This window comes from Dermochelys coriacea, chromosome 5, assembly GCF_009764565.3.
Source record: "Dermochelys coriacea isolate rDerCor1 chromosome 5, rDerCor1.pri.v4, whole genome shotgun sequence".
In the NCBI taxonomy this organism is placed as follows: domain Eukaryota; kingdom Metazoa; phylum Chordata; order Testudines; family Dermochelyidae; genus Dermochelys; species Dermochelys coriacea.
The window spans coordinates 22,650,226-22,667,527 of NC_050072.1; the positions used below are offsets into that span (position 1 = coordinate 22,650,226).

The 17,302-nt window shown below is 41.8% G+C and overlaps 1 protein-coding gene across 1 annotated transcript in view; it reads right to left on the bottom strand.

The window, feature by feature from the left end:
- Positions 1–17,302, bottom strand: part of CCBE1 (collagen and calcium binding EGF domains 1) — a 219,063-nt gene that overhangs the window by 15,838 nt on the left and 185,923 nt on the right. The window contains exons 4-7 of the mRNA XM_038403593.2: positions 16,725–16,859; positions 15,958–16,095; positions 9,632–9,738; positions 1,643–1,763 (exon numbers count right to left, since the gene is read on the bottom strand). Coding sequence (XP_038259521.1) covers positions 1,643–1,763; positions 9,632–9,738; positions 15,958–16,095; positions 16,725–16,859 — 501 coding nt within the window. The remainder of the gene's footprint in view (positions 1–1,642; positions 1,764–9,631; positions 9,739–15,957; positions 16,096–16,724; positions 16,860–17,302) is intronic.

The window sequence follows — 17,302 nt, forward strand, 5'->3', positions numbered from 1 at the left end:
CCCACTTTTATTGGTGATGTGTTGCATCTTTCTTCTACCTGATATATGAGCAGAAACGTGTACTGTTCTTCTATTCCACTTCTTATACTCATCAGCTACAACGTGACTGTTGACTCTGAACAAAATATACTTTTAAGAGGTGAAGCAAGACAAATGATTTACATATAGGTCAATAGAAACATTGCCTTTCTTTGCCTCTCAGAAGTAGACATCATGTCTGAAACAAACAACGTTTGCATAATAAGCAACACTAATGTGATATCTGGCTGAACTGCTTTATAACCAGCAGATGATGCATTCCTCTTCACAGTGCATGGACATGAAGGGCACAAGAAATGGAAGTAAAACACTGAGGTGGAAAACAGAACTAAAAATGTTTATGATTAGGGTTTGCAAAGGAGCCAGACACCCAATTCCCACTGACTTAGTGTGTCATTCCATTTGAAAAATCCCAGCCTACTTGTTCACTAATCACATAGGAAATAGATTAGCATAGATAGTTTTCAACTAGAAAAAGATAATTCTACAGTACCTTGGACAGCGCAGGTCATTGAGAAACTAGATGGAAGAAGTGTAGAGACTAGAGTCAAGCCTTGTTCAGAATGATTTCAAGAAGATAATAAACAGTACATTGCAGTCAGAGTCTTAGCCAGAAGAAGGGTTTAAAACAATATTGTCTTTGCACTGATGACATACCATAAACTGAAGACACTCTCCTCCAAGAAAATAAAGCAAAGATTTCTTCTATTCAGAGACTAAAAAAAGGAGTACTTGTGGCACCTTCGAGACTAACAAATGTATTTGAGCATAAGCTTTTGTCTCTAAGGTGTCACAAGTACTCCTTTTCTTTTTGCGGCTACAGACTAACACGGCTGCTACTCTGAAACCTGTCAGAGACTAAAGGAGACCATAATGATAGGAATCAATTAAGTTGATAAGAAATCAAGCCAACTAAGGAATACAGCTAGAACGCTGCAAAACTTCCTAATGAAACCCAGAACCAAGTAAAACTCTCTTGGGTTTGTTACTAATCCAAAATTAGACCTAAGTTAATTGAAGTTAGTGAACCTTTTAGCATATATGACCTTAGCTTCAAGGTATCAGGCCTGAATTATAGGTTTATAAACTCTGTGATTTCTCATGGTTTCAACCCCAAATGAGACAAAATGTAAAGTGTGTCAGTGGAGTTTTGTTTTTGTTTTTCAGTGCGTTTGAATCCAGAAATCATCACTAAAGCAATGAATGAATTCATGCAAAAATATCATAGGAAAAAGGTTTATTTGAACCCTTGCAAATTAAAAGCACATTTCCTATTGCATTAATGAGAATGGGCTAAAGTAACAGGCATTTCTGAAATGAGGTGAGGACAATTTCAGGCTGAGTTACAAAAATGAAAAATGGTGACTGAAATATATGAGATACTCCACGAAGAGATGAAAAAAAAAATCTATAGGACTTGTATGTGAAGAAATGTTTGATGAAGAGAAAATGGGAAAGATATAGAAGGCACTGTCAGATTGTGATGTGGTGGATTGGCAGATAAAACCAATTTTAAAAGACAAATGTTGCACACTTAGAATCATATTAAATGAAAAGTTTTTTGTTCATATCACTATTTTATATTTGATTTCTCCTGGCTTACCTGGAGGGCCTTGGTGTCCTGGTTGCCCAGGGGGGCCTGGTATATAGGCATTAGATGCAAGCACCTTTTCACCAGTGATTTGTTTGCTAAGGTCAGCAGCGTTGTTTGGTAGCAAAGCAACCTGAGGGGGAAAAAAGAGAAAGGGTTGTAGATCCACTCTAGTTTCCCAGTTTCAATGACAAGCCTTGTTAAATTTCTCTGGAAACAAAGTGAGTGAAACTTTAAAGGTCTTGATGCAGATGAAATATTTACTACTAATATTCTCACTATTATTTATATTATGGCACTTCCCAAAGGCCCTGTCAGGTTTGGGGTTCCCTGGTCCTTGTTCCTGTACAGGCACAAACCAAGACATATTTCTGTGATTCAAGGTGCTTACAGTACAATGCCCCAATCCTGCAATACTAGACTGCGTAAGGGCAGACTGTTGTACTAGGGTGCAGCCCCCCCGAGATGACTATGGGGCTCTGTATGGGCACACTGCCTGCTCATGTGTTGTTCATTGCAGGATCAGGGCATATTTTAAGACAACAGCCAACAAGTGAGTGCAGCAAATGATACAGAAGAGCAGAAGGAAGGGGGAAGAAAGAGGGCTACAGCAATAAGATCTCATGGCTACACAGCCTGGCAATGTGCATCACTTGATGGCCCAAAATCACTGAAACTTAAAAAAAAGATAAGAATTCAAAATATTCCCTATCAAACCATAACCCTGTTGTTGTTACCCCTTTATGTTTGCACTGCACACCCTAGCCAAAGAAGTGATCCGTTGGCGCACAGTTGATTATTTCTGTATTAATAATTTATTAATTAATTAATGTGTTTGTTTCTCCCCTCTGCATAGACTCCCCCCGTCTGCCCCTTTACCCAGCACCATTAGTTCATTTAAATATACATCAACTGCCCCCACAGCTCCTTCAGATGGTTTGCCTCACTCTGTACAACCCACGCCCCCACCTGTCCCACATGGGACTGTGAGGTCACTATGGCCCCTTGTTTCTCCACTCTCTGCTGCTGTCAGGGGGTGGTGGCAGATAGCTGCAGCTGCCAGGGTGCAGAAAGTCCACTGATTAGTTCAGTGTGTTCTCTGATATCATGGCAGTCTGGGGTATGGAGATGCCAGTGGGACCTGCCCATCATCTCTAACTCCCCTTTCCTTTCCTATACCTGCATCTCCACTGCAGCTGGCAACACGCTTCCCAGCGCCAGTAGACAGACACACACTAGTTCTGCTTGAGCTAGTGTGCTAAAAATAGCAATGTAGCTGGGGGTAGAGCAAGTGACAGCTTGTAGTACAAGCCCACCCAGGCCCCCTGGGTACATACTCAGCCAGCTAGTCTAAGCCTCCACCCATGCTATCCCCTGGATATACTGCTACTTTCAGCACACTCTCTTGAACAGAACTAGCATGTGCTTTTCTACCCGCACTGGGTTCCCTGGGCATTCTACCCAGACACACCACAAGAGTCAGCCTCCTAGTCCCACAAAACAGCTCATAGAGCTCAGAATGGCAGATCGCATCAGGGCTCCAGAGACTGTACAAGGGTTGTCACATAGTGCTACTGGAAGAGGGCAGGAGGCTGCTGGTACTGTGTGGCCCCTAGGGGCTGGTTCATTGAATGGCCAGGGCACAGGTAGTCCCCTCCCTGCTGGTATCCACCATTGCTGCTCTTGAGTTTCTCCTTCCTGGAGGTTGCTGGGGCCTTCTGAAAGGACCACTTCCCTCCCCCGCTGTGAAATTCTGTGGAGGAGTCCAGATGATGTGGGGCTGTAGGGAGGGACAGGGAACTGCTGGGGCCATGTGCCCCACTACCTTTCTTTGGGGCTGGGGAAAGAGGAACTGAGTGGGGGTAGGAGGGCAACTCAGTTAGGCCTCTCTTCCTGCTCTGTGGATGGTTTTGCAGTGGTAGGACTCTCCTCTACCTTCCACTTACAAGCATGGGAGATCCCAGAAGTGGGAAAGAGGGGATCCTAGGTGATGATCGGGTCCAAATGATCATATATCCAGTAGGGAGAGACCAATGGTATTTACTCTGAAAGGCTGATGAACAATGCAAATGGGGAGAAAGTAGAGAAGTAACAACAAAATTCTTTAAACTGGATGAAGTCTCATTAAGTCGCCAGTCTCATGAGGAAACTTCTCTTCTTCTTCCTTGACTGCACTATATCTCTTCCTTTCCCTCTCCCTCTGTTGTTCCTTAACCCTGTAACTGTAGGATTTAACTCAGAAAAGTGTTGTGGATACACTCTGTATGAAAGTAGCTGAACAAAACAAAGTTGGACTGCATGAAGAGATGCACATTGTGTATTTGAAGTGCTCTTATGCATTAAACACCAGGCACCCTTGTCTAGATAATTAAAAACATTTCACTGTTAAATTTTAAGATATTCTGAAAACCTTCTGTCCCCCAAAAATCGGTCCAGGGGAGACAACAATCATCCCTACTGATCTGCAGCCAAGAAAGTTACTAGCTGGGAGTGACCAAAGGTGGAGTTGGGAATTTTGCTCTGCCGAACAGAATTTAAGGAATGTTTTAAAGATACTTGGGGCAAATTCATTCCTGGTGTAACTCCGCTGACCTCCTGGATGAATTTGGCTGACTGGCTATTTCAGTGCTCAACTCCTTCACATTTGCATTAGAGAACTGTATTCTAAAGCATAATGATTCTTTCTATTTGGCATTAATTTGACCAGTCACTTGGAATTCATTGAATTGGATGGTCTCAAGACTCCTGTAGTTATTGCTATCAATTGTTGACATACACTCACCTGCCAACGGTTTAAATATAAGGCTTTTAATGTAAGGAGATGGTAACACTGTGTGCCTGTAATATGCAGCAACTTTCATGCAAGGCTCTCCATCAAGGGATGGAGGCATTTTGCAAGCATTAATGACTTAAGCCTGGGATGGAGCTAAATGTTAGTGTCTGTTTTACACCTAGGTATATTGAGACAAAGGCAGGTCAAATGATTCACCACATGTCACACAACAAATCAGTGGCAAACCCATCGGGGCCCAGGTTACTTCCTCTTCTCTCCTTCTCACTCATAGTAATGCCCCAATATCTACAGCCCTAAGGCTTCAGCCAAGGCAGAGAGAGAGAGGAAATGAGACCAAGAGCCCTAATTTTGTTTCTTTAAAAAAAAGAAGAGAACTGTATTTTTGAGGAATGGGAATATGTGTGGTAGAAGGGTTTGCTCTTATCCTCCCCTCTCATCTGACACTGGTCAGACCTCGCCTGATGAGCTCCTGGCTCAGCTCCTTGTTTGAGCCCTGTTTTAGGACTATCAACAAGGGACAGTGATTGTGTAACCCTATCGAGTCTTTCCCAGTCTGTTAATCAGCCTGCTAAGCCTTCTTGCTGTTCACGCTCAGTGCCTTCACTGATGTCATTCCACAACACCTGGTTGCCACACAAGGCAGCTGGGCTGGCTAGAGTCCAAAGGTTTTTCTTTACTGCAGAGCTAACACAGGCTCTTACCTGTGTGTTGTCCCTAATCTGGCTCCCATCCACACACAACACCCTCTCAGCCGAATGTGGTGGTGCTTTACACCTCAGCTAGCTTGTCTGTCCTGGGGCACAAGCTAAAACTCAAGTGCAGTTTACATTCTGAGAAGCGGGAGGAATTGAGTGGTCAGGGTGGGATAGATATTTCCCAGGAGTCCCAGAGGAAGCACAGATGCTGGCAGGTCACTGAAGCTTAGGTGGCCAGTGGGACTCCTGAGGGACCCTCACCAGAGACACACTCTTTATGCTTTATTGGGCCCTTTGTACTTTTATCCTTTGTTTCAAATTAAAATATCTGCACTTCCCTAATCAATTAATTTATGACCTTCAGGTGTGCCAGCCGCTATTTTAGCTATTACCCAAGGATTGAACCTGGGACCTCCAGAGCCAAAAGCACAATTTGCTACAGCTTGAGCTAAATAACAAGGTTCTGTGGGAAGGGTTCTGTAACAGACCCCCAGCCTTTGTGGATTAAGCATAAGAGGGACACATAACACACACTGATCCCTGGGTTATACAAGATTGTTATCTTGGGCTGTGATCTCTCATAAGACGTGAGTGGGGTTGTGCTACCACTTGGTTGGAAGCATATAAGAACCATCTAAATGCTGCAAGAAGTGACAGTGGTGACTTTGTAAATGAAATCCTTCTCTCTGTGTAGGTATTAAACCAATGCCCCAGCATAGATTTCGGGCTACATTCTGCCAAAGATGCCATTTTTAGATTGAGAGCTAGAACTAAGTCTTGACCATTTGTGAGCATTAAAATTTCCCTTGCACTTTTGGCAGGAGAGATCTAGGTGTCTTAGAACCAGCGTCTCTATAAATTCAAACTAGTAAGTAAAATTCTGCCAATCTCAAATTTCATCTGGACTAAGCAGCTGTGTAGTATTTATATGCACTGTTGAAAAGCATGGAATGTTTCACCCCATGATGGTCCCATTTGAGTGATGGATTAATTAATTTCCCCTGTATAGATTTTATTTTAATTTGTGGCCTGGAGGATACTTTGAGCTCTTTCAGGATGCCAACTGCTATATAAATGCCACTAATTATAGTCATTACAATGACCAATTATTCAGTTTATGTTCTGAACAGGAATAAATGTGTGTAACTGCAAAGGATCGACATGAACAGAATATAAAAACGTTTTCTGTTGCTTGGGTAAAAAAAATCACTTGTACTGTCAACAAGCCTCTTTATTAAATAATTTAGTAAGTAAAAAAAAATATCTGCAAAGCCAGCATACACACATGCCTCCTCACTGAGTCAGCTGGACCCGAGACATGCACTAAACATGTCAAGTAAGTGAGTCCTGGGTCTAGTTCACTAACTTTTATATCTCCTAGCCAGAAACTGCCTGTTATACAAATTGGTGCCAAACCATGTGTTTTGGATGCTGACCGTTATCCTCTTAGGGATTAACTAGACTCACTGACCTAATTCATATTTCACTTTTTGGATAGATTGGAATAATTGTCCAAAATGACTTTGGTTTTCTCCATCCATAACTCAAAAGCCAACCTTTCCTCACAACCTACCTTTTTCTGTCTCGGTGTAAAGTTTTGTGTGGACAGATTTTTAGGGAATGGCAGCGCTAGAAACTAGATCTCCCACCATCAATGTTTCATGTTACATATTGTAGTTTTGAGGAGTTCCTATGAGAACTGTAGACTAGTTGATTTTGACATGGTTTGACTGGACTGATTTCTAATAAAGATGCTTACATATGTCTGAATGAGCAGATGTGCAGGATTCCAAGCACTGGATTGCTGACTTGATATATTTTTTATAAATTTTGACAACTCATTTGCATGCTAGATATCCTCAGCCTAGTTCTTCAACTGGCTCGTCCCAGTTTCACTAGAGCTATCCTGAATGCTGCAAGGTTCAGGGTCAGCACAACTTTGCAGTCAGGATGTTGCACTAGTACATCATGGTGACATTGAGTCCCACTGAAGAAACCATTCAAGGTGGCATCTCTGTCTTGATCCCAGCCCTACTACTTATTGGTTCTGCCATCTGTGATACAATCCACTACAGGCTGAGCCTATATGAGATACTCTTAGGAGAATTCTGCGATACTGCACATATGCAGAATTTATGTCCCTCACAGATCTCTTTGCTTACTCACAGAAAAATGCAGGGAAGCAAATGGAAGCACAAGAGTGCTCATGCAACCCTCCCAAGCAGTATGTTTTGGGTGCCCAGGGCAGCCGGCAGAGAGGTAAATCACTGTGGGGAAGGGGGCGAGACTGGGGAAGACCCGGCTGATGGCTCCAACTCTGCACCATTCTCAGTTGCTAGTCCCGGCTGGGCTGGGCAGGATGGGACTTCCCTCTTCCCCTGCATGGCACTCGGGGCTGTGTCAGACCCACTTCCAGATTTCTTCTCCAGCTGTAGAAAGCTCTGCAAACTCCCTTCTCCCTGTGCTTCCTGCACCCATCGCTCCTCAACTGCAAGGGAAGGGATCAAGGGAGCTGCTCCCCCATCCACCCAACCCCCATGCATCCAGGACCCCCCCCACCAAGCCTAACCTCTCCACCCCCACACCCAGAACCTACAGACGAGCCCCACTTGCCCTGCACCTGGCCCACCCCAACAAGCCACCCATACCGTATTCCCACCCCCCTGAAAGCCACATTCCCTAGAGCATCTGGACCCACTACACCCAGACCCCCTGCTGAGCTCTGTTCCCCCCACAAACAGCCCCTTCCTGCTGAGCCCAAAACACCTTCACCTGGACCTCCCTGCAGAGTCCCATTACGGTTGCACCCAGAACCCCCCAACAAAGCCCTGTGCATCCAGATCCTGCCCCACACCTGGATCCCCCACTGAGCTGCCCACACCCAGATTGCCCCCCACAGAACTTTCTCAACCCACACCTGGATCCCCAGAACACTAAGCCTCTTCACACTTGGATCCTGCCTTGCTGAGCCTGCTTGCCCACAACTGGTGCACCTGACATGGAAGGGCAGGGCCCTCAGGAGTTTCTGGGGCAGGCCTGGTCCTCATGCTGTGTCAGGATTGGGTGCAGCCTCATCCCTGAGTCAGTGTCCCGGGGAAGAGTTGCACAGTGATCTCCCATCTCTGTGCAGTCAGTGGTCTGTGCTCCCCAATGCCATGCTGGACCCCCCACACTTATTTGACAAATAAAATTTGCAGAATTTGAAAATATTGTGTGCAGAATTTTTAATTTTTTGGCACAGAATGCTCTTAGGAGTAATGAGATAAAGGCAACCTAGATAGGCAGAGCCTAGGCATTAAACCTCTTGCACATGCCTCTGTTAGAAGGCCTTGTTTCCTGTTTGCTAACCTTTTCCTCCAGGCATACGTGCCTTATTCTCATACAACAATTCTAAGTCAGGAAAGTCACTCCTGATCAGCCAGCATGTTTTGCTGTAGACAAGACTTAATTACCAATGGAGATAAGCACACACGCTGAAGTGTTTGCAATACCCACCAAATCTGAGAGCAGGTTACTTAATACAGGATTTGATGCCAGGCTTCTCAATTGGGAGCAAATAACTGGGCAACCAGCCCATTCAAAGAGCCATATTTACTGTAAATAATTGCACGTAGTAGCACACAAAGGACTTGTTATTTTCTTTAATGCTGTTTGTTTACAGCCAGCATTGCTATCTTATATGCTGTTTTCATTAAATTAATATTACCTCTAACAAGAGCTGGTTAGAAAATGGAATTTCTGTTCTGTGGGAAACTGCAACATTTCAAAATTTGTTGTTCTGAATCAGAAAGAAAAGCTAAAATTTCCAACTTTCCCACACAACAGAAATGCCTAAAAATTTTCATTCTAAACCATCAAAACATTTTGTTTCAATAATGTCACATTACATAATAAAAAATAACACATTAAAATTAGAATATTATAATTTAAAAGTTGAAATGAAATAAAATTAAACAGGAAAGTCCAAATGAATATTACCAAAATGTAAGAAGAAAGTCAAAATGAATTGCTTAGACCTCCTTTCACCAAAATGTAGTTGAAATTGACATGTTCCTGCAAAAGTTTCCATTTTGACAAAACTACATTTGTACTGGCTATACCTGTTCTGTGCAGGCTCAAGCCCTAAATGTTGTGTATTTGGAAGGAATAAAAGGGGAAAAGATGATGCGGCTTGTCAACACAGCTGGGTTCAAATCCTTGTAAATGGAACTGGATTTCATGGTCTTATCCTAGTCCGTGGTGGTCATCTATCTAAATCTCAAAGCTACCACTGAATTTGATATGATTAGCAATCTGTTTGGATGACGTCTGTGGAATAGCAATTGCTGCCATTCACACATGATTTTAAAACCCTGCTACACTCTCTTTCATGAACACAAGCCTCACGTGGCTGTGATTCATCAACACAGGTATGTTTAAAGGTACCCTAAGAAGAACTGCAGCTGTATCTAGTCTCTAATTTATACCTTTAAAATGTACAATGCAATGATGTGACTGACAAAACGTTTGTACCTTTTGCTTTAGTTGTAAAACCGTCTGCTTTATCTGGTGAAATTCCTTACAAGAGGCACAACAGGTTCCTGCTTTCACCACGTTGTCAGCCTTCTCAGAAAGCCCGGCTAAAATTAAAACAATTTCCAATACATTTTAAAAGGGCAGAAAACCCAAAGGAAAGAAAAGCATACAGCAGTTGCAAAAGCTACTGTGCCACAGAACAGCCTTTGCAGTTTTTATGCTACCCAATAGTGTGAAAGGAAGAGAGGCTCATGCCATTACTAGCTTTTCAATTATGAATCACAATGTAAGGCTGAGCAATTTCACAGAGGCAGTACAGCCCACATTTTAAACGCAGCTGTTTCCAGTTAACAGCACGAAATGCCCTTTTCCTCTTTTATATCTGAAAATGTTTACACTTGTATTTTTATCTGTGCATTTACACTAGGCCAGCCCTATAGATCCAAAATGATTTACAATCCCCTCCAACAGCCACTTTTCAAATATTGTAAATTACACTCAAACCCCATGCAATGTGATAGTCTTATTCAATTTGCACAAAACTGGTCTTTATCAACACTGATTATTCTGCTGTGCAATGGAGCTCCAAGAGCAAACAGGGCTGAGAATTGGGATTCGTGGTAAAGGTTTACAGCCAAGTTATAGAAAAGGTCACTATAATCGTTAGGTATGTAGGAATGAATCTGTTGTGGAATCTGCAGAATAACCCTGAAAATAAGCATTTCAACCTTATTATTGTTGGTCTCACATAGAGCTAATCACTTTAGCATCACAAACAAACAATCATTGTTTTAATAGTTGTCCCACATGTAGGCTTGCGTAATGATCGTCCACAAGAGCCAATAGTAGGGTGCAAACCTGGACCTTCAGAATCATGGTACAGACTTCTGCAACTGGAGTTAATGGGGGAACTCTAGTAGCAATAGTAGCTGTTTGCCTCTAAATGGACCAGCAGCAGCATACTTAGCTATTGTGTTATACTTGCTCATTTGAAAACATACTTTAGTATAATTGTTTGGGTCATGTTTTCATAAATGTGTACTGCTTTTGAAAAATAAAACTGCAACACTAGATACAAACAGGCTTTCTTTTAGTATAGTATTAAGGACATGACTTTTGGTTATATATATATTTACTGTGTCCAATGTAAAAAAATTCACATTCATCATGTTCTTCTGTAATACATAAGGATATGATTCTGTCACAGAGGTTACGGGTTCTGTGACATTCTGGGACCTCCAAGACTTCTTCTGGGCCAGGGCTGGAGCAGTGGCTACCAGAACAGCTGACCGGTCGCCAGCCCTGGGCTGCCTAACAACTGACCAGCAGTCACCCCAGGGGCCACTGCAACAGCTGATCAGTGATCAGCACTGGGGCTGCTAGAGCATTGGCAGCCGGAACAGCAGTCGGGGGGAAACTGCTGGAACAGGTGACCTGCAGTCTGCCCCAGAGCCGCCAGAACAATGGCTGCCGCCAACCTCGGGACCACGGGAACAGGGACAGGTTGCGGGCTTCTGTGAATTTTTGTTTAGTGCCCGGAACCTATCCCTGACTTTTACTAAAAATACCCGTGACAGAATCTTAACCGTAGTAATACACCCGGGCACTAAGACAGCTTCACAGCCAACTGATTTTCCTGTAGGATTATTCTACCAGACTCCACACCCAGGAAGCCTTTTGGGATCCACTGCAACAAGTAGTTCTGCCTTTGAGAGCGAGAGGTTTATTTTTCTTATCTTGGCATGTCAGATCAGAAATATGCCCTGTACTTCCTTGTCCTAAAGTACAAAGAGGAAGATGATAAAGAGGAGATAAGGTTAGCTGATCATCAGTATTAAGGGTATCAGAATTAGTCATGAATAGTCAAAATATTAGGAGATTCAGACAAGCATCTAAGCACTCATATGCTTATCGAGTGCCCCACCTAACACTCTCTGTAGCCAACAGGAGTCTTTTCACTGACTGCATTGGGCATTAGAACATCCCTCAAATACTCCACTGAATTTTATTTGATCCTTTTTTCGGCTAGAAATACCAGACTCCTTTGTGAGCTTTCCAAGGCTTCCTGATAGTGTACAAAATGGTAATACCAGGAGAACAGCTTCCCTCATCGTATTTACCACAGATTCATCAATTTAAGACCAGAAGGGATCATTACATCATCTAGTCTGACCTTCTGAATAATACTGGCCATAAAATTCACCCAGTTACCCCCTCTACTGAGCCCAATAACTTGGGTCTGGCTAAAGCATATCTTTGAGAAAGGCACTTAGTCTTGATCTGACGACATCAAAAGATGGAGAATCCACCACCTCCCTTGGTAGTTTGTTCCGTTGCATGGTTACAAATTTGTGCCTTGTTTCCCATTTGAATGTGTTGGACTTTAATATCCAGCCACTGGTTCTTGCTGTGCCTTTCTCTGCTAGATTAAAGAGCCCTTCAATACCTAATGTTTTCTTCCTGTGAAAGTACTTCTACACAGAAATCAAGTCACCTCTTGATCTTTTTGATCAGCTAAACAGACTAAGCTCTTTAAGTCTTTTCCTGCAAGGCATTTTTTCCAGACCTCAAATTCTGCACCTTCTCCCAACTTTTCAACATCTTTTTAAAAATGTGAATATTTTCATGCCAGTATTTCTAGACAAAAGCAAGAATTACAGAGACATGCATCATTTTAAAAATAAAAAGATAATTAGGCTTGTCTGTTTTTAAACTACAGTAAAAATGTTGGTTTGGAACAAGTATTAAACCAAAGTCCCTTTCAATTTTTATTTTATCCCAATGAGTTCACCCCCCACACCCCTGATGACTGGACTGTGTTGAGAAATGTTGCTGAAAGCAACAACAGTCAGAGAAAAAATTGCCAGCTTTCTCTGCTGTCTTTAACCCCATGCAATCCCATTGGAACCAGTGGGACTATGCGGTGTATAAGAAACACTGAATTTGCCCCTAGTTCTAATATATAATCCAGTTCATCTGTACGACCGATGTAGAGCAAAGGCCCATGCATCAACAAAATATGGTTATAATAGTTGACTGTGGCCATCAGTGAGGTGGTCTAATAGTTGGAAAGGATCATGCTGCAGAGAATTGTGTGAATCCAGTTGGATCCAGTAGTCTCTGTGACCATCAAAACACAATCCAACATGCCAGTGAAAACAAGGATAAGATATCTCCCTACTTCCCAACTTGTGCATGGCAGGATTCTCCTGATGTACACCAAGGGGAGTTGATGTTCTGACCATGAAAACAGTCATTCATCACTACCTTATGACCCCAGACATCAGATCCAGAATGTGTCCACTTCTGAATAGAACCAGAATCCATCTGGGTCATGCCCATTGGTCAAGAAAGCAATGAGATTCTGAGGCAGTCATCATTGGTACAGATACTGAATTCAGGCAGAGTAAATCTTGGCAATCCCAGGGTTCACCAACACTTCAGTGAGATGTTTAAAGAAATGGTTTGCATTGTATAAAACTTGAATCTAAACTACTTGACAGAGTCCCTTTGAACCTGTCCCATCTTAGAAGGCCTCCTACAGTACAAACAATTAAGTCCAGCTCACATGATGTTTTGTTGGCCTTCTTCAGAGCCCTTTACCTCATTACTAGTGAGCCCTGCAGCTGCTATTGATAAGAAAACTGCTTGGAGAGGCAGTATGTTTCTTAAGCATATGCTGGAAGTCACGATCTTGCTTATGCTGGAAGAGAGAGAGATACTGCCAGGAGGAGATCTCTACAGGGAGCTGTTCTGAATGCATTCTCTGCACAGAGATTATTTAGTTTATCATCTGTGTTGTATTATCTGAGCTCAGACTGCAGAGAAGGTTTAGTTTGTCCACCTTTGAGAGTGTAACTGTATTGTCTCTGTAATATGAAAAATGACGGCTGAAGCAGCAAGGATGCAGCCCCTTTTGGTGCCTGGTGTACAAATCCACAGCATATTTAATCCAATCTACTGCTAGTAGGATAGGGCCAATTCTTCTGGCGTTGCAGAGTAAACACATTATTATTAACTCTCTATGTAAGGTATATTATATTTGGAATTATGGTGAGATGTCAGATTTTTGTCTCTTTTTAAGTTGTGTCAAACAAAATATTATCAGAAAATTTGCCTTAGTGTTCCAGCGACCAATATAATGTGACTCTACTGTTGTTCTTTATAAGGTTATTACAACTTAAAGGTGTTGCTGTTTTATAATGGTGCAGGAACTTACATTTACCACAAGGTGGCATATAATTTATAGACCTAGAAGTTAGCTGCTGAAAATCCTCTTGTTCTGCATGCTCGCCAGTATTTTGCAGGCTAGTGCGCTTAATACAAAAATGGGTAGGGCAAAATTCTGCTCTCATTTACATCTGAAATCTGTAAAATTATTCTAGATTTACGCTGGTGTAACAGAGCAGAATGTAGCCCTTAGATTCTGTATGCTGCCTCTCCAACTGCTGCTGGTAACTGTTTGAGAGATGGTGTCCTACGCTACACAGAAGACATGGATTATAGTGGAAAGAAAATGGTGTTACAAACTGCTGTTTGCAGATAGTTGAAGTTCATTTACAAATGCCTAGAATATTTTCAACAGTCAATAATCCTGAATGCTATGGACATTCCTCTGTCAGAAAGCTTGAACTACAGAGGAAATGTTAATTATAAATATATCTGCAAGGGTATTAGTGACAACACACATGTTTTGTTAATAACATCTTTATAAATAAAACAATTATAAATGTCTGAAAGCTACAAAAAGCAATCAGAGATTCCTGAGGTGCTCCAGATACATGTTTTCAATGGGACAAATAAAAATTACAGAATGTTTGTCCCTATTGTCCAGCTGGGGTTTGGAAGAGTCAGTGATATAAAATGTACTTTCAGTTATTAATAGGTGAATCAACTGTAACCTATCATTCATCAAAAGATGTTTTCAGTTTTTTTCTTTTTCCCCCCTCTGTTACTAACTTTCTGTATCTGTGATTAATTTAAATTATCCCAAAGTTTATTAATTTAAAGGCATTGGATGATAGCAAACACTTTAATACTTAATACCAATGTTCAAATAAAACAAAAAGCCAAAAAGCTCAACATTCTATATTTATTGGAACAAATTCTGATCTCTGTTGCAACAGTGCCATCCAATTAACTTCAGTGCCATGGAATTCAAGAACTCTACAGTCTTGAGATGTTGAGAATCCCCCAAAAGATGGAATTTAGCCTACTGATTTAGATTATTAAAACATAAGTTGACTCTCCAGGTATGATTTTGGTATGTGCCTGAAAGTTCAAAAGCAGTAACACTGGGCCATCTGCTAATCTCATTGGCATTAGTGTAAATACAGACTAAAGCCACTTTAGCGATTTTGGATTTATGGAGATCAGAATCTGGCTCATTTTCCTCTAAGTGAGATCCCACTCTGGACTAAATTCTATTCTTAGTTACCCCTGTATTAAGATTTGTCTTATTATTATTATGTTAGCTGCAAGTATTTTATGCGTTTCAGACAAAGTGGTCTAAATTAAGTAGTAAGAGCTAGATTCGTTATTCACCCACTCTTCCCCTCCAGGGAGAATCTTTTCCACATGCTTCAAAATACTAGCTTTTCATTTTCACTCCTCTCACATGCAGACATTACAGTTCATTAAATGCTAATTACAGGGAAAAGGTACCTCCAGAACAAGCCATGGGAATTGCCCTGGGAACTCAAGAGTACAGTATCTCAGGGGCAGTAAAAGGCTTATGCTCGCATAGATTTTTTTACATTGTTACATAGTGGTCTAGTTGATGAGAACCTAGGTTTGCCATGAATGTAAAAATATTTTTATTAACACTATATCAAGACCACCGAATGAGGTACACATATTTTCTGTATGGATCACATCATGAGACAATACCTGGTTGCCTCCTCCCATGGCTAAAGGAGAAGAAATCACCAAGAGGTTCTCCTACTGGGGTTTTCTTCCCAAACATTCCATCAGCCAGAGGGCCGTGTGTTTTGCACCCCTGCAGGACAGTGAGATGCTAGCCCCAAAATCCTGTGGAGCCCCTGAGATGTTCAATGGGAGGCCAGGGCCACCCATAGGGGTTTTCTAGACAGTGACTGTTCCTAGGAGCACCATGGACAGAGGACTATGGAAGTATGGTACAGCCTTTGGATAGTTCACTTGCTTTTTAGTAATCTAAGTCAATGGGCCAGATTCAGTTCTGTTACCCCAGTGCACCTGAATTTGGCACTGGCTGTATTACATTTCCACAGCTCCATCTCTATGATGCGTCAGTTTTCTTAGGCTATATTTGGCCCAGTATATTACTGCATGCTAGTATATACCTTTGTCTCCTTTGATGCAAGTCCGCCCGTCATCTTCTCGGATATAGCCTTCATGACATTCACATCTGTAACTACCCAAGGTGTTGACACAGATTTGAGAGCAGAGAGTCTCATTGTTTGTGGCACACTCATCGATATCTGAAGTTGAATAAATGTTGAGAATCCCCCAAAAGTTACAGAGGTTCAGAGATCAAATAAGATATTTCCCTTACTGGTTCCATTATCTGAAGGGATTCTGAATGGATGGTCAAGCAACCACAGAACTTCAAGGGGCCTGGGCCACAGTTTCACATCAATTGTATTATAATTATTAACATGCATGGCCCTTTACACATGACTTGATCCTGAAAACCTTGGCTCACGTGAATACTCACCCATGCAAGGTAGCACTACTGAGTTAGCTGGGACTGGTATAAATCCCTGAATTAGGAGTTAAAATTTGAACTGAATCTCAGAGGTTTGCTTTCATAATTTAACATAATTTCCCTGGTTTTCAGTTTGATGCGAGAATCATGCCCTGTTTCATTGCCAAAGACTTTAAATGCTGCTCAAAGACTGCATGGGGAAGGAATTAACAAGGGGGGGGGGAACTTATACAGCTATTTACTTAAATCAATTAAAAGCACACATACTAAAAGAACGAAGGCAAGTAAGAGGAAAGCACTATTCAACTTCTTCTTTAAAGAATTTCTAAAAAATCGAAAATTCTGCCTGACGCAGGACACAGCCTTAACCAAAGATAAATGTGACATGTTCTTCATACGGACCTAGGCAGTAGGGTTTCTCTCTGTTCCTGTGTCTCTCACGGTCATACCGGTATCCAGGATAACATGTACAAAGGACACGTCCAAAGTTATCTGTGCATTGCTGTTCACACGGAGCTTCTGCACACACATCGTAGTCTAAAGAGAGAAAAGCGTGCTTAAGGGAAACATTGGAAATAGGCCCATGTGTTTAGGACAACCATATGATTTGATATTTTATCTCATCTTATGTTATTGTTCATTAACAAAGTCCTACTACATTATCACAGCAGATGGAAGAAACACAAGTGAGATTGTCCCAAAAACTAACTAATGTTTTATTGGGGAATTATAATTCCTAGTCACAGATTTTCTACAGGTCTAATCATTTAAGAAAGAGGCGCTTTCTTTGTGTTTGTACAGCACCTTGCACAATGGGATCCTAGCACAAATAAGGCTCCTAGGTGCTACAATATAATAAAATAATAATTAATATGCTGTTTTGGTTGCAGAGAATTAGTAATTATTCTCAGGGAAATATTTGCTTTTTTTCCCCTCCCCAAATTCACAAGTGACAGAAGCAACAGCTGCTGTGTAATATA